Here is a 22,912-nt window from a genome sequence, read left to right as displayed (position 1 = left end):
GGGTTAAAGATACAGATCACAGAACGGCACCCAACGTTAAGAGGGCCCTTAGGCCATCTAACCTCCCACGGTCTTGCTGTGGATGGGAGTGAAAAACAATTGAGGCTTAGAACCATCGGGTAGCCTCTCTGGATTCCGAGCTGTGCGCTAACCCCCGCCTTTGCCCAAGCAAACGTAGCGAATTAGATGGTTTAACCTTCACCCTGGACTTCACGGATTCTGCCTTCCACAGCCCGACCCAACAATCACAAGGACAGCGCGCCTAGAAGCAAGGAGATACTGCTTCATCTGGAGAACTGGAGCGTAAAACAAGGTTCAAAGAGCCAATAAACATGAAGTGGTAACTCCTAAAATCTCCAGGGCAGTTAACGCTTTGAGCACCATTCCCTCCCGCCAACCTAACTCGACTCCAGCTCGACTCTCCGAAGCAAGGCTGACCTTAGAAAGGCCAGTTCTACCAGGTGCCCAGCTCTTCTGAAGACAAAATGGTTGGCCCTGAAAAGGGCCGTTGGCATCGATCTACGCAGGGCCGGAGCGGCAACTCAGCCCCCAAAGCCGTACAGGGTGCGGCCTTGGCGCTTAAGCGCGTACACTACGTCCATAGCGGTGACCGTCTTGCGCTTGGCGTGCTCCGTGTAAGTGACAGCATCCCGGATCACGTTCTCCAGGAACACCTTCAGGACACCCCGAGTCTCTTCGTAAATGAGACCCGAGATCCGCTTCACTCCGCCACGCCGAGCGAGGCGCCGGATGGCCGGCTTAGTAATGCCCTGGATGTTGTCTCTCAGGACCTTACGATGACGCTTCGCACCACCTTTGCCTAGACCCTTACCACCCTTCCCTCTCCCAGACATGGCAGCCGCAGTGTGAAGACACAGCCTCTGGCGTCGGCACACTGGCTGTCCCCCTAATATACAAGACTGCCGGACCAGATTGAGAACAGAACGCGCGCGGCAGGAAGCCCGCCCCGCGTCGACCCCGCCCGCCGGGCATTGCGTCATTTCCTGCCTGCCGTGTTCCCGTCCCGCTGCGCCCCCACCTCCACCCCGCGGCTCCCTCTAACCGCTCCTACTTCAAGGATATTGGCTGCAGCCGCCGCCAGAAGATAGATTCCAGCGGAGGGCTTCCGAGTTCTGCTGCCGCTGCTGCTTTCGCCTTTGTCTCTGTACGTTTGTGGACTCCCCAGGCCAATTAGCTACGCAGAAAGGTCTTCGTGGCGGGAAAAGACCAAAGGAAGAGTGACCGGAGCCGAGAGACGGGAAGAAGACGGCGCCAGCGCCGGGCCATCAGGAAGGGAGGGTCACAGCTCCTGGAGCGCGGTTACGTGAAACTGCGGCAAGAGCAGGTCCGATCACTTGGCCCACCCAGAAGGCGATGCCGGGAGCAGCCGCACCTGGGGTGCTGGCGGGGCGCGGGGAGGAGAGATCGCCCTAATATCTCGGCCTGGTCTGTTTGTTGGTATGGGGCGAGGAGAAATCGTATCCTAGGAAAATTGGTCGTAGGAGTGTATTTGCAAGCCTTCTCATGGGGCTCGGGGAATCCAACGCACTGCATCCAAAGCTCTGCCAAAGAAGCGATATATCCAGAATAGAAGGCAAGGGTATTCCATGTCTCCGTTTCTACAAATCCGCTAAACGACTCTGCTCTCCGCCAGAAATCAGAAACCAAATTGTGCCCCCATTGAGGCCCCACGTGAAGTTAGCAAAGTTTGCTGAATTGGTTATCTCCAGGGGAAATCTCCATTTTTGAAAGTCCTTACCGGAAACCGCCCTATGAAATTGATTGGAGTCCTTCAGTGATAATGGGTTTGTTACTTTACCACGGCCTTCTGTAAGGGGAGTCCACCAGAAGACGTGGTTTCTGCTTCAGAAAGCCCTTTTTTTCTGAGGGATGTGTATTATCTTTTTTTTTTTTTTTTAAGGAATATATTCATGAGAGACCCAAAAAAGAGAGGCAGACACAAAGGCAGAGTTTCTTGCAGGCAGGCACTAAACCGCTGAGCCACCCAGGGATCCCCAGATGTGTATTATCTTAAATTTTATATCTTTTTCTCTCCTGGCTCTATCTTCTATATGCTAGTGAATCCCAATACTATATCTTTATCCAGACCTCTGGGCACCAGACATACAGATCTTCCTGGTGGTTCTTTAGTCATTTTAAACCCAAAAAAATCTCAGAATGCTTGAACTTCAAAGTTGCAAGGTGTGACTCTAATGGAGTCTGAGGGAATTCCTTCTCTTCTTCCCCAGCCTAAACCATGTTGTCTGCTCAGTGGATGTTGCCAGCCGGCATCACTTAATCCACACCGTGGGATTCACACTAAATGTTGGTTACAAACATTAAATGAAAGGAATTTGGAGAAAGAAGGTATATTTTAAAAAGTCTTTCTCTTCCAAACAGGCTGTATATTACTGGCATTCTGAGCCTTCTGTTCTAATTTTCCCCATAAACCAGAGATAGTGTCATACTAACATCTGTGGCCAAAGTAATTTCTACTGAAAAATATATATATATAACCTTTAAAAATCTTTGCACTGTGTATCTTAAATCTCATGAGAATGTGAATAGAATAAAATACATATCATTTGTATAGCTTTAAAGTACTCTGTGTAGGGGTGCCTGGGTAGCTCAGTAAGTCTTTTTAAAAAAACTCCGTGTGTAACATATGACCTGAGCCTACTGCATTCATTTGGGATATGTTGCATCGGAAAGCCAGATGTATAAGTTTGTAGGGAAGGGAAGACTTCCTTCTCCCTTTTAGAGTCTGTGGCTGGACCTAAGAATTAAGTTCATGTAAGACTGACCAAAAAGAGAAAAAAAAAAGTATATATTTTAATATTTTTATGTGTAAACAGGAGTCTTCAGAAGGAAAATGAAGACCTGAAGAAGCTAACAGAAGGCCTGGAAGGTTATCTATACCTTTTAAAACAAGGAATGTGACAAGACAGAGGGGCTTGGGCTAGAGACAGTAAGTTGTGGGACAGTGATGGGGAAACATAAGGGGGAAACTAATGGAAGATAAGGTTTATTTGAGTAGATTTGTTCATAACAGATCCATGTCAGCACTGCCTCCCAGGCTCATAATAAGAACGTCTTCTTCCTGGCTGGGAGGGTACCTTTCTCATGGGAAATTTTAGGAGCTACTTTTAGGTTGGAAAGGGGGACGTCAGAGCCCCCCCCCCCCACACACACACACTGTATCTGTTGATTCAAGTAACTTCGGCTCCAAATAATTAATATACTGAAGTGGCATATTTGGGGGTGGTATGTTCTAAACCCCTGCAAGCTGAAATCTGCTGTAGAGGAGGCAACGTTTTATCTCTACCCTCTTAGCGTTTTTGGCTGAGTCTGATAATTAAATTGACACAAGACCAATTCACCCGAGAAAAGCATACACGTTTATCTGCTCAAAGTTTACTTGACATTGGAGCCCTTATAAGGAAATGAAGACTCAAACAAGCACTTAGAGTTGACTGCTTATGTGCTGAACTGGACAGAGTGGTAAATCATGAAAATGTCACAAGAATGGAAGGGCTTCAGCCAGGGCAATGAATGGTGGAAAAATAGGAAGATGAAGGTTAGTTTAACAAAATGTGTTTCCACAGCTTTCTCTTGGCTTCAGCTCCCTATTCTAGGGGAAAAGAATGTTATTCTCCCCCTGGTGTAGGGAAGACATCTTCCATATGGGGGTTTTACCTCCTGTTTTTAGGAAAGAAAAAGCAGAGCACACTTCTTGCACCTTCCGTTTTTTCAAGTGTCTAGCTCAAAATAATGCATGTGCCAAAGTGGCATAATTTAGGGGTGGCATATGCTGACACTGATGGGGTTCAGGACATGCTACCCCCAAAACATGGCACCTTAGCATATTAAATATTTTGAGCTGAAGAACTCTTGAGAAAAAGACATAAGCGGGAAGGTCACTCTAACCTCCCCCCACCCCCCCAAAGCCTTTTCTCCCTTGAAACAGGTTATAAAAGTCTCCTGTGCCTTTTCTATGCGATTAGAGGGATAGAGAAGGAGGAAAGGAGCATCTTTATCTTTAAAGACAAAGGGACTTACAGAAAATTTTAATAAACAGGTCTTGCTGCCTCCCCTGGTTTACTAGACTTACCTTGTACTCCTTCACCTACTCCATTTCTGCAGGAGCACCTGTACTTCATCAAACACAGCTTAGAAATACTCAGGTCTGTTTCTTTGGATGTTCATTTCCTTATGAAGTTCCTTGCTTTACATAAAACATATCAAATAAATTTGTGTGCTCTTCTGCTGTGATTCTTTGTTGGTTTAATTTACAGACCTAGCCAGGGACCCTAAGATGACTGAGGAATACTTTTTCCTCCCCTATGCCACCTGTCATTGTACAGTACAAGTAGTAGTGTTAAGGTAAAAAGGGGAAGTTTATATCCAATGAGCAAGGTGTTGAGGGAAAGCTCAGAATGGAGCTAAGGAAAGGAGCTCAAAATCCCATGGCTTCTGAATTTGGTTCAGGGCTATTGGCCTGAAAGGAAGATGAAATCATTTCACTCATGTGGAATTTAAGAAACAAAACTAACAGAGAAAAAAGAGTGAAACAAACCAACAACAGACCCTTAACGGTAGAGAACAAATCAATGGTTACCAGAAAGGTGAGGCAGTGCTGGGTGAAATAGGTCAAGAGCATCCAGCAGTGTATGGAATTGTTGGATCACTATATTGTACACCTGAAACTAATAACACTGTATGTTAAACTGCACTGGAATTAAAATTTAAAAATTAAAATTAAAAACAACCAAGATGAAAGGAAATCAGGGACATGGCTTGACCAACCCACGAACCAAAGATTCAGTCTTATCTTGGGGGTACTTGAAGCCCTGGGGGTGCCTGCAGTCAAAGACTGTATACAAACTGTCTTCCTGGAACATATAGTCCATTACTTTTTTGATAAAACAAACATGCACGTAATGTTATATTTTTCTTTTACTTGTTTATTTCCTATAGCATATTTTAAGGTTTATATGTTCCTTCCCCCCACTCTCAGCCCTCAATAATGAAACTTTAAGGCTCAGTCTGGAAACTGCAGGTTCTTATTTTTGGTGAAAGCAACTTCAGAGATATTAGTAGGAGATAAATACTCCCTTTTTCCCACAGCAGCAGCAAAACAGGTTTTTCTGCATTGTCAACGGACTTCTGATAGTGTTTTGAGAACACAAGAGTCATTTGTCCAGTGTGGAGACTAGGTGAAATCAAAGGATTATTGCTCTGAATTCTGTTAATGGTGACTTCTAAGTATTGGGGAGCAAGAATTTCCTGTCCCTTCCAAGGTCCTACCCAGACTAACCATCAAAATGACATGAGACAGATTAACCAGAGAAAATCAAGTTTAATTTTGTATGTACAAGGAATCCACATGGAAACATGGAAATTCCAAAGATAGGTAAAATGAACTAAGGAGAAGGGGTAGAGGTCTGGGACGTCAAAAGGAAGAAATGCAATTTACAGGAAGATGAAAAAAAGTGGGACATTGAAGACTGATCAAACAGGCCTTGCTAGGTTCCTCCTGGCTACCTCACCTAGTCCATTGTGTAATGTGGTTATCCATGGTGATAGCGCTCTTCCTAGACCAAGTCTTCTACCTAAGTTCTTACCAGGTAGTTGTGGGGAAGGAAAAGAGCTTTTCCTGAATCTGCTGGGTTTTGATTGCCTTTTAAACTCATAGTAATCTTCATGCCTGCACTTGGCATCTGTAAACTACAGATTGTTCTCTTCTGAGAATAGCCAGGGGACTTGAAATTTTCTTATTCTCTGTATTATAAAGGCAAAATACATCCCATGATGGTTAGATTCTATATGAATATACATTGTAGGGGAGCAAAATTTTGCTCCCCCGAAATGTGTTTTTTTGGCCTGTGGATTATTTTAGCCTGATTATTTCTAAGAAACAGAAGACTCAAAGAAGTTTTTGTTTTTGCCTCCCTCACAACTGCTTAAAAGAATTTAGATAGAGGACCTGCTCTAGGAAGGGAACTATCACTATAGATAACGACTGTATAATATTACCTGGGTGTGGTAGATGGGGAGGAACCTAGCAAAGTCTGTTTGCTAAAATTCCTTCCTATACCCCATTGTTTCTGAGTGGCCCGGCAAACATTTGTTTACCAAAAATTTCCTCATTTTCATTTTCTTGTGATGGTCTTTCTTCCCTCTGCACTCCCAGACCCCAATCCCTTTCTTAGCTATGGATGGCATATAAGCCTCAGTTGCCTGACTGCCTGGGGGCTTCATATTCTTATATGATTTTCTCCTCTTAATCAGTCTCATGTCAATTAAATTCTTAGACCAGCCAAAAAAGCTTGAGGGGTAGAGCAAAGTTTTTCCTCCCTGACAGCAGCTTGAGTATCTTATCTAAATGAATGCCATGGCCAAGAATGCACATGTTAAAAAAGAACTCTGCAAAGAAATGTGGACTGCTTTGGGCTGTCATCCAGACCCCCATGTGGTAGTTTCCTCTTTTGATGGTAATAGTTTAGTGGAGGAATTTGAGAAACACTGAGAAATCTGATGGCACAGTGGGAAAATTCTCCTTTGCTTTAAAATGTACTGCAAGCCTGATGAAACTGAAAATCTATGATGATTTCATTCTTTTGCTTTAGAATATTATGCGGGCCTTCTTACTTGTCCGGGACAAGCCATAGTTTTTCTGAGACTATTTCTTTATCTGTGAAATGAGGAAAGTAACATCTACTTCACAGAGTTGGGATTAAATGAGATAGTGTATGTAGAAGAATTGTTAAATACTGAGTAGTGCTGTCTATACATTAGTAATTATTACAAAACAACCACAGGAGAGGGTAACAGTTGTTTCACATCAGTTATATTTTTGCAGGACATCTTAGGTCTCCCTAGAGCAGGGGACTTGTGCTGTCCAGGGGACTCTTGAAGACATAAAGATAAATTTCTAGGTTGTTTAGTGTTCAGGAAATCTCAAAATAACTTTTATTTTGCCTTCAGGAGGAAAATGATCATATTGATACCATAAAGTATAAGCTTGTTGGGCCTGATTTTTTCCACAGGTTTGAGGTTTTATAATGTTTGGATGCAATAGTTTTTCAATAGAATGAGCATATGATTGAAAGTTTTATATTAACTTCACAATTTGAAGATGGTAACCTTACATGACTGTTTTATGACACACAATTTTTCTGAGCAATACTTCAAAGCAAATAAAATAATTAAAAAGCAGAGGATATTCAATTTCCCTATAGAGAATAGAAAACTTTAAGTTGAAACTTTTAAATGAAGCTACTTTATTGAAGAAAATGCTATAACTCCGTAATCAACGAATAGTTGATTTGCTTTGTTTAGAGCGTTTAATCTGATTGATAAGCAAGTTGACTATTCAGAAACTATTCACCATTGTGAAGGAGAAATTAACGTTCCAGGACGTATATTCCTTTATTTAGAAGCGTTTGGCCTACAGGTCCTAATTGGCCATTGATGGATTGAGAGAAGGGAACCGCATTCCAAGGCGAAAAAGCTCAAGAAAAGCGGAAGGCTGTACTTTGCAAGTTGGTGCTAATCAGTACACGACTCCGAGTAGTTAAGAAGTTAAACTTAAATCAATTTTTGGTTCCTTCAACTACATATTTTGTTGAGTCACCGTCATACTGTAATGCAACTAACGCGCTTAGCAGCGTCAGGCGCCGAAGAAATGTTAGCTACGGGCTTGGAGTTACAGTAACGATTAACTGGAAATAGCAAGGCTGAAACCTAGTTCATGGGTAGGCTTTTATTTCGAAGGAATCTGTTATATTTTAAATTCCAAGCTTGCAAAAACACTTAAAAATTGCGCTTACCAAAATGACACCAACTGAAAGGAAAGGTCTAAAAAGAAAAACAGCTGGTCTGGGATCGCTAAGATTACAGAAAAGTACGGAAAGGTGACTGTAGGGAAAAGATTAGCATAACAATCTACCCGAATAAATAGGATTGAATCCTGGCCAATGAGATCGCAACCTGGAGGTTCCTAACCCTCCCGGCCCAATCAAGACAGGGCTACATCTATAAATAAGACTGCCGAGCGCTTCTTGAATAAAGCGGGTAAGGCGCCATGGCTCGTACGAAACAGACCGCCCGCAAGTCGACCGGCGGCAAGGCCCCGCGCAAGCAGCTGGCCACCAAGGCGGCCCGCAAGAGCGCGCCCGCCACGGGCGGCGTCAAGAAGCCGCACCGCTACCGGCCGGGCACGGTGGCCCTGCGCGAGATCCGGCGCTACCAGAAGTCCACCGAGCTGCTGATCCGCAAGCTGCCGTTCCAGCGGCTGGTGCGCGAGATCGCGCAGGACTTCAAGACGGATCTGCGCTTCCAGAGCTCGGCCGTCATGGCGCTGCAGGAGGCGAGCGAGGCCTACCTGGTGGGGCTCTTCGAGGACACCAACCTGTGCGCCATCCACGCCAAGCGCGTCACCATCATGCCCAAGGACATCCAGCTGGCGCGCCGCATCCGCGGGGAGCGGGCCTAGAGCCTCGTTTTATCAGAAGGCCGCCTAAAGGCTCTTTTCAGAGCCACCCATGGTTTCACGAGGAGCAGCTGTACCGGCTTCCCGCCTAGTGCGGGTCGTGCCTTGGTGTAGGGGATCGAGGGATCGGGGGAAACTCGCACGTGTTGGGTAGGGGGGTGCTGGAATCCGGCCTGACTTTCGGACCGGCGCGTTAAGGGAACAGCTGAACGGCTTATGTCCTACGTCGTTCTTACCAAACCTGCCCTTAATATGCCGCGTTGAAGTCTAAAGCAACAACCTTATTTCTGTGAGGAAACTTGCCGGAGGGAGGACCCTGCTCTACCGGTCGTTTGTAACGTTACAAGCTGCTGCCACGGAATACGTAGTACGAATCCAGATGCAGAAATGAAGTGAGGAGGCCCTCACGTGTCTTAGTGTTAGTTCTAAGAACCAGGTCCCTGTCTACATGTTGAAGTCTTGTCTTGGAATGACCTAGTACCGAATACCTTCCTCATTGCATAATGTAAGCGGCGCAAACAGGAATAGGAATTTGAGGGAGCTACCTGATTTCTCTTTTGAGATAGGAGTTTAGGTATTCTAAAAACCAAAAGCAAAACGAGCTTCCACAATGCGTAGGGGAGTCAAACGGTGCAAAAATAAGAAAAAGTTGCCTTTGGCTGTCTCTTCAGATCTCTACGTACGCAAGTCTACGACTGAAAGGTGAAAACCATCCCCAAATATCTCAAACAGGTGATACTGTACTTTTGCATAATTTATTGGCTGAGTCTGGGATGGCACACTTTGATTGGCTAGGACGGCATTTACTCTGCTAGCCACTAGGGAAGTGCGAGCCAAGCTATTATTTACGTGGACTCCACCCCTCTGTGACGATAATGTTGGAAATTAACCAATAAAAGTGCAGTCCTGTGCGAGCCTTCATTTGCATACAGGCTCTATAAGTAGCACGTAATCAAGCCCTTTGGAAGTAGTCCGGATCGGTTTTGGTGTGTAAGCGCTGCTATTTGCAAAAATGCCTGATCCAGCAAAATCGGCTCCCGCTCCCAAGAAGGGCTCCAAAAAGGCTGTCACGAAGGTGCAAAAGAAGGACGGCAAGAAGCGCAAGCGCAGTCGCAAGGAGAGCTACTCCGTCTACGTGTACAAGGTGCTGAAGCAGGTGCACCCCGACACCGGCATCTCGTCCAAGGCCATGGGCATCATGAACTCGTTCGTCAACGACATCTTCGAGCGCATCGCCGGCGAGGCCTCCCGCCTGGCGCATTACAACAAGCGCTCCACCATCACCTCCCGGGAGATCCAGACGGCCGTGCGCCTGCTGCTGCCCGGCGAGCTGGCCAAGCACGCCGTGTCCGAGGGCACCAAGGCCGTCACCAAGTACACCAGCTCCAAGTAAGGGCGTGCAAAGGACGCAGTAGAGAGGCTACTTCACCCCAACGGCTCTTTTCAGAGCCACTTAGTTTGTCACAGAAAGGGGCTGTAAGCACTCGCTGAAACACTTGAGCTTTTGGGTAGGCGGGGTGGGCCTGTGATCTCGGGAGCGTTTGGGTATGGCGCTAGGTTAGGACGGTGGTTGTCAGAATCTGGAATCTCCCGGAGTGCGATGGTGCCACCTAGTGGCCCGGCTCTTGCTAATAAACTAGTTTTCGAAGTGATTTTTTTTTTTTTAAGGTTTTATTTATTCATGAGAGACAGAAATACAGACAGGGAGAAGCAGGCCCCCTGTGGGAAGCCGAATGTGGGATTTGATCCCAGAACTCTGGGATCATAATCTGAGCCACCCAGGCGCCCCTCGAAGTGACCTTTTACTTAGATCTACAGAGTCCGCAATGGGAGCTTAGGTACCAGTAACCGAGCAAGCAGGTTTAATGAAGAAAAGTTTTTATTTGGGGGAGGGGCTGCTGTTCGACTTGGGTTTCTTTGCCCATAAACTGAGCAGGTTTCCTTAAGTGAGCTGAACTTGTTTTCAGCGTGCGGATGGAAATCTCCGTTCCCCACTCTCCACCGCTTTAGTGTCCTGCTTATTAAAAATTTCTGGGTATCTCCAAACCCAATGATGCCCTATGCTTTAGTCCTTTGGTCTACCCGTAAGTACTGACCCTAGCAATCCTTGCCTAACTTTCTCAGCCTAATGTCTTAGCCAGATAGGGATTTTTTTTTTTTTTTTTTTTTTTTTTTTTTTGCCTCTCATCCCTTGGGACACTTTAATTGGATGCTAACTGGCATTTAGTGGTTAAAGGCCAGGGGTGCTGCTTAACAAACCCTAATGCATGGGGCAGCCCCGCAGCCAAGAATTCCTCTAACATCAGTCCTGCAGCGGTTGGCCGACCCAGCACCCTGGCTTCCTTTCCGTCAGGATTTAATTTTCATTTGGGACAAACCTCATCACCTAGCCAACATTACTGCTCTTGGTGAAAGCTGAGCAGAACCAATTTACTGTGATTGCTTACACTCCACAGGAGATGCTCTCTTCAGGGCAAAGAACTTGTTTCCTCTAACCATTTCCTGGTTCTAAGAGCCACCTTGGTGCTTGGTAAACATTCCCTGGTGCTTCTGAAGTTTCCTGATAGGTTGGAAATGAGGGTTGGGGAGGTGGTTTTTAGTGTTCCCAGACGTATTTTAAAAATGCTTGGGGTGCATGATGTGCAAATGGCCACAGTTAAAAGGAGATGAATTTCTAAAGATCCCTTAGTTCAAAACTTGCATAACTCAAGACCTTTTGACAGGCTGGTGAATGTTTTACCAAGTAAAACATACCCTTAAAGTAAAAGGACTTAGTTTCCAGTTCATTTGTCAAGCTTTGAAACTAAGTTTTTTTTTTTTTTGAAACTAAGCTATTCTTGATAAATTTTAAGGAATTTGCTTGACAAGTTTGCTTTAAATGAATTTTATTTATAATGGAAGAATTCAAACAGATCCAATTAAAGCTACAAAAAAAGGGCTGAATATGATTTATTTTTTTCACTGGAAAAAAGATTTTCCGAGTCATTTTCCCTGGCGAGGGGAATGATTAACTGAGAATTTTAACTTCGCAGTGAAAGAAATCTTGTACAGCACACTTTATAGTAGGGAAAATTAATAAGGGAAAAGGCGAGGGTGGTCTATTTTCTCAAACCATCGGAGACACTGTCTGGTCTCTCCTAGGATCCTGAAGGATCTCTTTTCCCTGAGGACTAGTGACCATGTTTCTCTTTCTCTTGGCCTTTGGAAGTTGTTAAAACATCAATTGGCTCACCTAATCAAAAGCTATCAATTACTCATGAGGAAAGGATAAACTCCAACACCTCATCCTGAAACCACAGCCTTTTGCCATCTGGCCAAAATTTCCCTTCAGTTGTTTGTCTTCCTCAGATCTATGGCATAGCCAAAATCCAGTACACACTGTCCTATAATGCCTCTGAAGTTCCTCTTCCTTTGTGCTTTTGTTGGGTGGTCCTCCTTTAAACCGTAGTACTGTCTTGCTCTCAACTACTCGAAGCCTGTCGACCTACCAGTTCTTCAAAGTGTTGCTCAAATCTCCTTGAAGTCTTCCCATCCCATTCTAGGTCACAGGAAGTCTTTCTCCTTTGAACTCTTAAGGCTTTATTCCTTATGCAATGAATTTGCAATTAACTGTAGCTTTGCGAACAATATAGCCTCCTTCCTCAATTCCTTTTTCTTATATTTTCTTGTGTTTGTCTTCCATTAGACGGGGTTTACTTAAGAAAGAAAACAAAACTCTCTGTGTGACTATCATAAATAAATAAAAAAAAATAAATAAAATAAAATTTTTTAAAAAAAGGGATCCCTGGGTGGCGCAGTGGTTTGGCGCCTGCCTTTGGCCCAGGGCGCGATCCTGGAGACCCGGGATCGAGTCCCACGTCGGGCTCCCGGTGCATGGAGCCTGCTTCTCCCTCTGCCTGTGTCTCTGCCTCTCTCTCTCTCTCTCTGTGTGTGTGACTATCATAAATTAAAAAAATAAAATAAAATAAAAAAAGAAAACAAAAAAAACTTCTTGGGAACTTTCACAAAGTTCCAGTGTCCATTGTAAAATAGCATCTCGGGGCCCCTGGGTGCAACGGACTCTTGGCTTTGGCTCAGGCCATGGGCTCAGCCCACAGTGGGGCTCTGCACTCAAGCGGCTGAGTCTGCTTGAGATTCACTCTCCTCCTTCCCCTTCTGCTCCTCCCCCCAACTCGAGCTCTCTGTCAAATAAAATCTTTCAAAAACAGAATCTTGGTGAATGTTTGTTGACTGATTGCCCAGACCACAGAATGCTTGGAAACTGGTCTGAAGCTGGTAAATTCACATACTCCGATAAGCTTTTTTTCTCCACTTTTTCCTAAATTTTCTTGGTCCTTTAATCTGAAACATTTATTATAATTACTGACCCACTTAAAAGAACTATTGGAGATTAAAAACTCCTAAAAGGGACAGATAGAGTACTGTACTTGAGTGCTTCCCTTCATCCAATGTATCTAGGTGGCCAAAACAATGAGATTCCACTGGAGCTTTTTCGGCCTAATTCAGATGCTGCTTTTTTTGGTGTTGCAAACAAGGGTGAGGAGGGAGATGCATTCCAGAAGACAAAAAAAAAAAAAAAAAAAAAAAAAAAAAGGTAGTATGAAGATAAGGAGCTTTAAACATCAGATTGAGCATTGCAAATGGGCTTGGTCTGGGTCAGGTCAAATGTTATTAAAATTGGGTAGTCATTATTTCAAGGACTGGTAAAAGGATTGTGGTATCTATGTAAACTTACAAACAGGATAGTTTAATCTTGTCATAATTTTTAGATACCTCATTTTAAAACGGTTCATTTCCTACAAGTGATCTAAGAGTCAAAGCATTTACAAAGCATTTAATTCAAGCACAGGACAACAGGTGGGAAATACATTATATGATCTCTTTGGGGGTATAAAAGAAGGAGGTACAAAAGAATGTCAATCTTTAATAAGGAAGGAACAAGATGGTTTTAGAGAATTACTAAGTAGTGAAGTTTTTTGTTTTTTTTTTTACATTTTGTAACGAGCTGAACCATCACATGACTTGGCAAAAATTGAAAACGATGAAAAGTTTTTAGATCCCGTACTGTCAACATGAACAAACTTTTGAAATATAAACGCAGGGCATGTTTTCTTTTAATGTGTGATCAAATTAATATATCAAACATATAATATTAGCAAAGCAATGAGATGCATACAAAGATGTAAATACATCTAATAGATGAGATTACACCAGTATAAAAATAATTAGAATTCAAGGCAAAATGTGTTATTCAGAAAAGAGAGTTAAGGAAATGTTATGAGTTAAGGAGAATGATAGTTTGCATCTGGCCAGAGGGTTCAGGAACACTCCATGAGGAGAACTTACATGTGTCAAGTCCTATAAGGGTGATAGGGATATATAGGTGTCTTCCTCCCCAAGTCTATGAGGTTCACCTGGAATATTATTTGTAACCAATATATCAAGTGTCTCCTGGGAATTTTTTTTAAGTTTTAGTTTTAGCCAATTTTCTGGATAACCTCTTTCAATTTTTTAATCATCTGATTTGGGTAGATGAAATTCTCCATCATTCTATATTCTGTGACTAGAGGCCATTAATTCTATACTCCTACCCAGGTTGTAGCATTTTCCTTTGTAATATATCTCTTCTAAAAAAAAATTTTTTTTTAAAGATTTTATTTATTCATGAGAAACCCAGAGAGGTAGAGACATAGACAGAGGGAGAAGCAGGCTCCCTGTGGGGAGCCAATGCGGGACTCGATCCCAGGACCCCGGGATCACGCCCTGAGCCAAAGGCAGATGCTCAACCACTGAGCCACCCAGGTGCCCCTAAAAATTCACAGACGATTCTATGTCATTAAATTGAAAAGCTCTGGCTTCCCTTCCTGGCTACAAAACAATTCAAGTCATGTTGTTCTTGGCTCACAGCATCTCAAACCTGCTGGAGCTTCATTTACCATCATTCTAGCTTGAGAGGAATTTGATTTTTCTTGTTCCCTGTGAGATTCGTTTTCTTTTTGGGGAGGTGACTATAATAGGATGAGTGAATAATAAGCCTTTTCTTAGTTACTCATGATTTATCAGAAAATATTGTTGACTCAAAATATGTCAAGTCTCCAACCATACCTTGACACCTCCACTGCTGCCCCCCCCCCCCCCCCCCCCCCCCCGCTGCCTTAAACCACCACCACATCCCAGGATATTTGCAACAGCCTCCTGACTGGTCTTACTTCTGCCATTTACCCTCTCTGTTTTCTAGAAAATAGCTGGAGTAAACTTCAAACATGAGTCAGATCCTGTTACTCCCACAGTCTTCTCCCCAACTGAACACCGCCCTGCACCCCCACCACCTGCACCAACAGTGGCTACAAAGTAAAGGCTGCATCCTTATGATGGCCCATGTATACCTCCTGTCTTCTCATTCTCCTTTTTGTGTGGTCCACTTCATCACACTTGTTTCCCTGTTCTTCCTGAATATGCCAAGGCCTTTCTACTCGCCATTTCCTCTTCTGGAAAGGCTGTTCCCCAGACACTTGCATGACTGGCTTCCTCGTGACTTTTAGGTTTCTGCTCAAAGGATGCCTTTACCATCTTATTGGTGAGGGCTTCCCTAAGCTGCTTCTATGACAGAACAAGCCCATCTTCTCCTCCCCAGACTTCATGATACTTTTTAATCCCCTACTTTTCTTACTTTTCCTCCATGTACCACCTGAAATGAATGTATTTATTACTGAATCAGAGCCTGCTACTCATAAAAAAACTATTTTTAAAAAATATTCTATTTATTTATTCATGAGAGACACAGACAGAGAGGCAGGCTCCATGCGGGGAAGCCCGACATGGGACTCAATCCCAGGAATCCAGGATCACACCCTGAACCAAAGGCAGACGCTCAACTGCTGAGCCACCCAGGCATCCCCATGAAAAACTATTCTTACCTGGTTATTGCAACCCCATGTGGTTTCTCTACCAAAGGCTAATTTACCAACTTCTCTTGTATCTAGGTTTGTCCATAACACAAAGTTCTGGGCCAACAAGATGTGAATGGAAGTGATATATATTATTTCAGGTTTGTGCCCTAAGAAGGAAAAGGTATGTGCTCCCCTTGCCTTCCCCCCCTCTCCCCACCTTTCCTCTGGCTAGGTTGTAGAGACAATGGCAGGAACTGTGGCAACCACCTGGGATCCAGAAACAGAAATCTTGTGATAAGGATGGCTGAGCTGCTCTCCTGGCCCTGGACCATGACATGAGAGAGAAACTTTAAGCCACTGTTTTTTTTAAAGATTTGTTCAAATAAATTAGGCTGTACTCTGACCCATTGTCTGACTCTCTTCTTACCTTCTCAGAGTAAGTTCTATAAAAGCAGATACTTTTTGTTTATTTTTTTATCCCCATCAACTAGAACTGTACCTGGAATATAGTGGGTGCTCACTAGATATTTACAGGCTGAATGGGTTGATGAAGGACAACTAGTTGAAAGGGATGGTGGAGCTTGAAGACTTGGATTTAACAAAAAATGATTGAGTTTGAAATCTTTTGCTCTCTGAATGGGGAACAGCACAATATAGAGTTGAAGGTCTAGGTGAGGTGGCAACAACCACAGCCCACAAATCAGTTTAGAAGCTTCATGGGGTAAATTGTTGGGTGTTTATACTAACCTACACTAATTCAGAAGCAGTCAGAGGGTAAAAGAAAACTTTTGTCTCCTCTACTACTTTCAGTACTCTGGATGAAACCACCAAATCTGTTGGTTTTCCACACCAAGCAATTCTGACACTAACTACCTGGATTTGGCACAGATACCACATAAGGTATTAAGGGCTCAGCCCCATAAGACCTCCCCTTCTTCAGACACTGATCACAATAGTGGGACTCCAGGTTACCCACTCTTCTGTCAGTCTTGGCTGCAGATCAGGGGCTCCCATCATCCCCTCTTCAGGTTTGATAATTTGTTATAATGGCTCACAGATTCTGGGAAACATGTTTATCAGTTTATGATAAAGAATAAAGGCAAGGATACAGATGATCAGCCAGGTGAAGAGGTAGGACAAGGTCCAGAAGGGTCCCAAGTGCAGGAGCTTCTGTCCCTGTGGAGTTGTGGTGTCCACCCTCCTGAAATGTGTATGTATTCACCAACACAGCAGCTTTCTGAACCCCATAGTTTAGGAATTTTTTATGGAGGCCTTATTAAGTAGACATGATGGATTATTGTCTCAATCTCCACTCCTTCTCCTCTCTGGAGGATGGAGGTGGAGGGAGAGGCTAAAAGTTCCAACCTTCTAATGATAGCTTGGCCTTTCTGGTGACCAACCTCCATCCTGAAGTTACCTAGGAGCCCACCATTAGAACAAAAGACACTTTCCATTACCCAGGAAATTCCAAGAGATTTAGAAGCTCTGTATCAGGAACCAGGGGCAGAGACCAAATATATATTTCTTACTATGTCACAGCTCAGGTCTTGATCTTGGGGTTACAGGTTCAGGCCCCTACTGCATTTGGCCCCGTGCTGGGTGTGGAACTTACTTTAAAAAAAAAAAAAAAAGAAAAGAAAAAGATACTGGCTGAAAAGGCAGGGTACTGTACTGGTGATGAGCATTAGTGTTGAGTCCCAGTCTCCCCCACCTAAGAGCTATATGACCTTGGGAAAGTTTCTTTACTCCTCTGAGTCTCAGTTTCTTCCTCTGGAAAATGAGAAAAATAACAGAACATACCTTATGGGTTTGTTATGAAGATCAAATGAGATCATGTATTTTATGCACTTAGTAGAGTAGCTGGAACATGGTAAATATTTGATCAGTGTTTCATTGTTATTATTATTATGGTTAGGAAGGCATTTCCTGCAGAATAGCATCTCCAGAGTGCATTCCATTCCCAACAAGTATTGCTTTAAGACATCTCTAGTGATTTAAGAGTCACCTCCCTAGGTATCTTGCATTGGAGCAATAAGACCTTCTTTTTCTAAAACATCACCTAAGAAGGAAATTCCACAATTTACTTGCCAGGCCTTTGATTATGTAGAACCTTCAAGTATCTGCTATGTATCATGATAGGAACAAAATGAATTAGAAAACAAAAGACCTTATTTATAGTGTCTGGTACTAGTGCTCTATAAAGACCTATATTTTATGGAAAATACCTTTTAAAAAAAATCCGATGATGTTTGCAATACTTCCCATCAATCTTCTCAGGAAAAATGAAATACTCATTAAATACTTCTTTCCTATTTCTGATTTCTGAGTTGAAATCTCTGAATTTTGAGGATTTAACACAGAAGCAAGCCACATGAATAAAAATGAGGACACACTATTCAGTAGCACAGAGAGGTACACACCTTATAACCAAAAGGAGAATATGCAAATATTTGGGAAATGTTTAAGTTAAAATTTTAAAATGGCGGACGCCTTTGGCTCAGTTTGTGATCTCAGGGTTCTAGGATCAAGTCCTGCATCAGGCTCCCCACAGGGAGCCTGCTTCTCCCTCTGCCTATGTCTCTGCCTCTCTCTCTCTGTATCTCTCATGAATAAATAAAATCTTTACAAAAAAAAAAAGAAATTTTAAAATGGGCTTGATGGAGCCAAGTTGATGATTTATGGGTCAATCATTTCTTCTTGTTTAAAGTATTTCATGTGTTTCCTCTCAGCATTTTCAAGATGAAAGTCTTGTTTTTGCCACTATTCAGGAAGCAAAGTTTCCCCAACAATATAAAGAAGACTTTCTTATTTAAACTACAGTCCAAGGAGTAGCAAACAAGGAAGATGATAGTTCTGAGACCTCAAGATTTCTTTTCTTTGGCCAAGAACACATTCTGTACTACGCCAGAAAGAGTAAAGCAGGGAACTAATAAAGCTTAAGCAGTTCTCCAGTATTTGATCTTTGAAGACCAAACATGGATGCTGGCCTACTGTCTCAAGGTAGTAAAGAGGTAATCGCTTGGGAATGGTTAAGTATTTTGAGAGAGAGATTGAGATTTTCATTGATCTTGGGACTTGAACAGCACCAGGCACGCAGAAAAAGGAATCTTGTAGCAAAAAATGGAAAACACAGATTAGTGAAATGAAATAAGGACTAAATTATCTCAGTTGCTTCACATGATCAAGAGCAGTGATTATAAATTTACCAGAAAGTAGGAGGAAATTCATATCACTCTTTTAATATCATACCTTTTTAAGATTCAAGAGAATAGAATATACCTAAAGACATCAGCTTTATTTTGTTTGAGCCTTGTGTAAGTTTTTAGTTTCTACTTGGTAGGATTCTAATTTTCTTTATTTTTTTAAGATTTTATTTATTTATTTATTCATAAAAGACACGGGGGGGGGGGGGGCAGAGACACAGGCAGAGGGAGAAGCGGGCTCCATGCAAGGAGCCTGATGTGGGACTCGCTTCCGGGACTCCAGGATCACACCCTGGGTGGAAGGCAGGTGCTAAACCACTGAGCCACCCAGGGATTCCCGGATTCTAATTTTCTTTGTTTTTTTGTTTTAAGATTTTATTTGTTTATTCATGAGAGACACAGAGAGACAGAGACATAGGCAGAGGGAGAAGCAGGCTCCTCAAGGGGAGCCTGATGTGGGACTCAAACCCAGGACCCCAGGATCACCACCTGAGCCAAAGGCAGACGGTCAACCACCGAGCCACCCAAGTGTCCCATGATTCTAATTTTCAAATGCATTGGAGGAAAACTCTTTAGGCCAAGAGGGAGTGTGAAACCGAGTTCAGATATAACCCTGGGTAAAAGTTACTCAGTGTTCTTAATATAATTCCCAATCCTAGGGTTGGGACTTAAACTACTTGAATTTTTTCTGGAGATGTGTTTCATCTGGTTTGACATGTCTAGACTCAAGATCCATATTATAATGCATAGAATAATGAGCAGGAGAAAGGCACATTGGTCAACCTGTATATATACCAACCAGAGGGATACTTTCAGCAAATGAATATACCCTTGTTTCCTCAGGCTCCTTTATTCCTCTGCCTGCTGCACTTTGAAAAGTGAAGAAAAATTATTTTGCTTATTGAAGTGTCTTTGAAGGGGATTTTTTCCCCTGATGTCTTTTTAAGTGTTTGAATTGTTGAATTGTTCACAGTTTCTTTCACATTACTGTTAAGGGACTGGGCAATAGAAATTATTCTTAAGTGAGTATTTTGTTTCAGAAACAGCAAGTATGTGTAGAGAACACAATTTTAGGATTAGCAGGAGAGTTAACCAAGGTAAAATTTGAATTTCAATCCTTGGCCTAGAGAAAAAAGGTAAGAAACTTTTTCATTTTCTTTCTTTCTTTTTTTTTTTTTTTTTTTTACTTTTTCATTTTCTAAAGGAGGTGTATTTCATGGTATTATGATTGTGGGATGTGTTTAGATGGGAAAGGGCATAATCAATCTTTCTGGATTCGAATATGCATATCATTTATAGTGGAAGAAAGCAGAGTCTCAGGAATTGGCAGACAAGTCAACTAAAACTTGTTAAGGATTTAGAGGATTTGAAGAACATGCTTAACAAAATTAGTCATAACTACTCTTATACCCACACCACCTTGTATCCAAAATAGAAAACGTATATCTCGAATTTACATAAATACTGATGAAAACCAGCCATGTGTAAGATGACAAACGAAAGCTCAACAAGTATTGAAAAAGTTGAAACCATAGAAGCACATTCACTAATCATAGTGCAAGGACATAACTAAAAATATTTCTCCTTGATCTATATACTGTTAGAAAAAAGCACATGGACTAAAGAGGACATATAAATAAAAGCTATATACTTTTCAGTAAACAATAATAACAAAGAGAGCATTATAAAAACTTATATGAAGAGGTCAGAGGAAAATTCATAGCTCTATAATACATTTATGAGAAAATGAGAACTATTAAAAATAATGAAGTAAGCTTTTAACTTAAAAGTTAATAAAGGGACAGCAAAACAGGAGGGAAGTAGAGGAATAGATTAGGATAGAAGCAGAAATGAATAGATCATACTTCCCCACTTTCCCCAAATAGAATTAATCAATAAACCCAAAATCTCGTTCTTTGAAAGAAAATTAAAGGATTATTCCTTTGGTAATTTCATATTGAAAGAGAAAAAGTACAGCACTATACCAGCAATGTTAAATATAGAAGATATTTTAAGTGTTATGTGTATTTTGATACATATATTTGCAAATGTAGACAAAATATTTAATTTTTAATACAAGTGATCAAAGTTGCCCTAAGAAAGGTAGAATAACTGAATAAAAATAGCTGAGGGAGAAACTGAAAAGATAGGCAAAGACCTACCCTTAAAAACAGCACCAGGTCCAAAGAGTTTCACCAGACATTAAGGAAAGAGACAATATTTATATGAAAAAATGATCAAGATAATGGAGAAAGGATTAAAAGCCACACACTAACAAGGAAAAGACAGCATCAGATACTATTAAGATTAAGTGAAATAAGGGCACCTGGGTGCCGTGGTTGGTTAAGCATTCAACTCTTGGTTTTGGTTCAAATGGTCATGATGTCAGGGTGGTGAGATCGAGCTCCCCATTGGGTTCTGTCTTCTGCATGGAATCTGCTTATGACTTTCCCTCTGGCCCTACTTCCTGCTCTCTCTCTCTAAAATAAATAATCTCAAAAAAAAAAAAAAAGATTAAGTGAAATAACCCCTCCAAAGCAAATAAAAGAGTGTTCAGTAAATAAAACTAATCCATAGACGTTAGATATTATGGGCCACAATATAGATTTCAAAATGGAATAAAAGGTAATTGGGATAAGAAACTGCAAATCAAAGAGCCATTAAGTGCAGGGTTAAGATTTGAACTCTACTTAGTTGTACCCAAAGCCTGTGAAATTTTGAGATGTGATTGAATTCAAGTTAGGAAATGACGATTTTGTAAAACAAATATGGCACTTACAATCCCATTGCAAATGCCTATTTCTTATTTTCTTAGGCCTTTTTCTGTCTTTTCAGAAGAAATGGTCTTCAAAGTCACAACCAGACTCCAGAGCTGATTCACTGGAAATCAAGCCACTCTTCCTCAAAATTATCTTCTCAGAGAGGACCACGTTTGGGGAATTTATTTCTCCAGAATGTGTAAACCAATTATTTCTAGTCTTTCTTAGAGATTTTCTACCTTATCAAACTTATCATCTTTAGGAAACTTTCCCTTGAACACATGCTCCCTCTTCACAATTTATTCTTAAGAGGAGGAGGTAAGGAGTATTATGTGCTTAGTGTGAGATGGAGATGAAATGGGGAAGGCAGAAAGTTGAGCTTCTAACCCTTTAGGGGTTTGGACTCCACAATCAGAAACAAACCAAGAAATAAGAAATAAAGTAAGGACAACAAACAATTTTATTGGCTCCCATTTTACTGGCAGTGCATTAACAAGGAAGTCTATACCCAAAAGACCTTATTATGGAGGCCCAGATTTTTAACTTAATATAATTTTTTTTTCATCCTGCTTTCCATTGCCTAGCCTAATATACAGTTCTCTTAGGGTCTTTCGGTTTTTATACTATCATAGCTATGAGATTGGTCACTTTCAACATCTACATACATATTTAATGCAATCCTACTCCAAATCCAATAATCTTCTCAAAAGAATTTGACCTAGTTTACCACTGTTTCTTTCTTGAGACACTTTCTTCTCTGCTTTTCTATTTCATTGGCTATTTCTTGTCAACATCCTTTGCTACCAACTCTTCTACACAACCTTTAAGATTTGGTACATCCCAGAGTTCAGCCTTAGACCCTTTTCTGTTTTCTATCTGTGCTTTCTGCTTACATTGTCTTTTCTAATCCCATGGCTCTAAATGCCACATATATATGATGACTCAAATTTTTATCTCTACTCCAGCATTGTTCTCTGAGCACCACCCATATTCCATTGCTTTTTCAACAATTACACTTAATTATCAAATAGTAATCTTAATATGTCCAATATCAAACTTTTGCTTCTCATTTATTACTCCTCTCTCCCATTACATGAACTTGTTCTTTCCCAGTTCCTGGTCCCAATCAATGGAATCAATTTATTGCTCAGGCTCAAGTCCAGAAGTTGTTCTGATTCCTCTTTTTCCCACATTCCCTACATCTAATCAATCAGCAAGCTTTTTTAGCACTCCCTACAAAACATTCCAGATGTGACACTTCTTAACACCTTCACTGCTCCCTAAGTCCAAACTGCCATTATTTCTCAGGTGGATTCCTAATTGCTCTTCTTGCTTCCAACTGGCCTGGTGGCAGTGAGGACCGTTGAGCCCCTTCCTGCCAATTCCCAGCTACGCCTCCATCCTATCTGGTTTTCAGGCAGGTTTGGCTATCTTTGGCTTCTGGGGTGGGTGTTGGGGGGCGATTCCTAAATCCAGAAGGCTCTAGGGTTTCTCCCAACTGTGTGGTAGCCAGGAAAGATCTGGAATGGACCCAACTCTTCCCGTTTTACCCCAAACCAGTCGATC

The 22,912-nt window shown here is 42.0% G+C and overlaps 3 protein-coding genes across 3 annotated transcripts; 2 read left to right on the top strand and 1 right to left on the bottom strand.

Annotated features, from left to right (window-relative positions):
* Nucleotides 1-542: 542 nt before the first annotated feature.
* On the bottom strand, nucleotides 543-854 carry LOC129501445 (histone H4). Its single transcript, XM_055312587.1, has one exon. It carries the CDS (start codon nucleotides 852-854, stop codon nucleotides 543-545), a length of 312 nt encoding a protein of 103 aa, XP_055168562.1.
* A 7,232-nt stretch (nucleotides 855-8,086) lies between these two features.
* LOC129501516 (histone H3) lies at nucleotides 8,087-8,510 on the top strand. Its single transcript, XM_055312691.1, has one exon. The coding sequence runs from the start codon at nucleotides 8,087-8,089 to the stop codon at nucleotides 8,495-8,497; it is 411 nt and encodes a 136-aa protein (XP_055168666.1). The 3' UTR covers nucleotides 8,498-8,510.
* A 917-nt stretch (nucleotides 8,511-9,427) lies between these two features.
* On the top strand, nucleotides 9,428-15,787 carry LOC129501515 (histone H2B type 2-F). Its single transcript, XM_055312690.1, has 2 exons — nucleotides 9,428-9,883; nucleotides 15,478-15,787. The coding sequence occupies exons 1-2, from the start codon at nucleotides 9,507-9,509 to the stop codon at nucleotides 15,515-15,517; spliced, it is 417 nt and encodes a 138-aa protein (XP_055168665.1). The 5' UTR covers nucleotides 9,428-9,506; the 3' UTR covers nucleotides 15,518-15,787.
* Nucleotides 15,788-22,912: the final 7,125 nt, after the last annotated feature.

Source organism: Nyctereutes procyonoides, unplaced genomic scaffold (assembly GCF_905146905.1).
Source record: "Nyctereutes procyonoides isolate TBG_1078 unplaced genomic scaffold, NYPRO_anot_genome, whole genome shotgun sequence".
NCBI lineage: Eukaryota > Metazoa > Chordata > Mammalia > Carnivora > Canidae > Nyctereutes > Nyctereutes procyonoides.
This window is presented reverse-complemented; position numbering and strand designations above follow the sequence as displayed.

What these genes read in the sequence shown, in the direction of transcription:
- LOC129501445 (XM_055312587.1), bottom strand. Translation starts at nt 854, where the DNA reads ATGTCTGGGAGAGGGAAGGGTGGTAAGGGTCTAGGCAAAGGTGGTGCG.
- LOC129501516 (XM_055312691.1), top strand. Translation starts at nt 8,087, where the DNA reads ATGGCTCGTACGAAACAGACCGCCCGCAAGTCGACCGGCGGCAAGGCC.
- LOC129501515 (XM_055312690.1), top strand. Translation starts at nt 9,507, where the DNA reads ATGCCTGATCCAGCAAAATCGGCTCCCGCTCCCAAGAAGGGCTCCAAA. An exon ending in ACCAAGTACACCAGCTCCAA is followed by an intron (nt 9,884 to 15,477) that starts GTAAGGGCGTGC and finishes TCTTGTATCTAG; the next exon opens with GTTTGTCCATAACACAAAGT.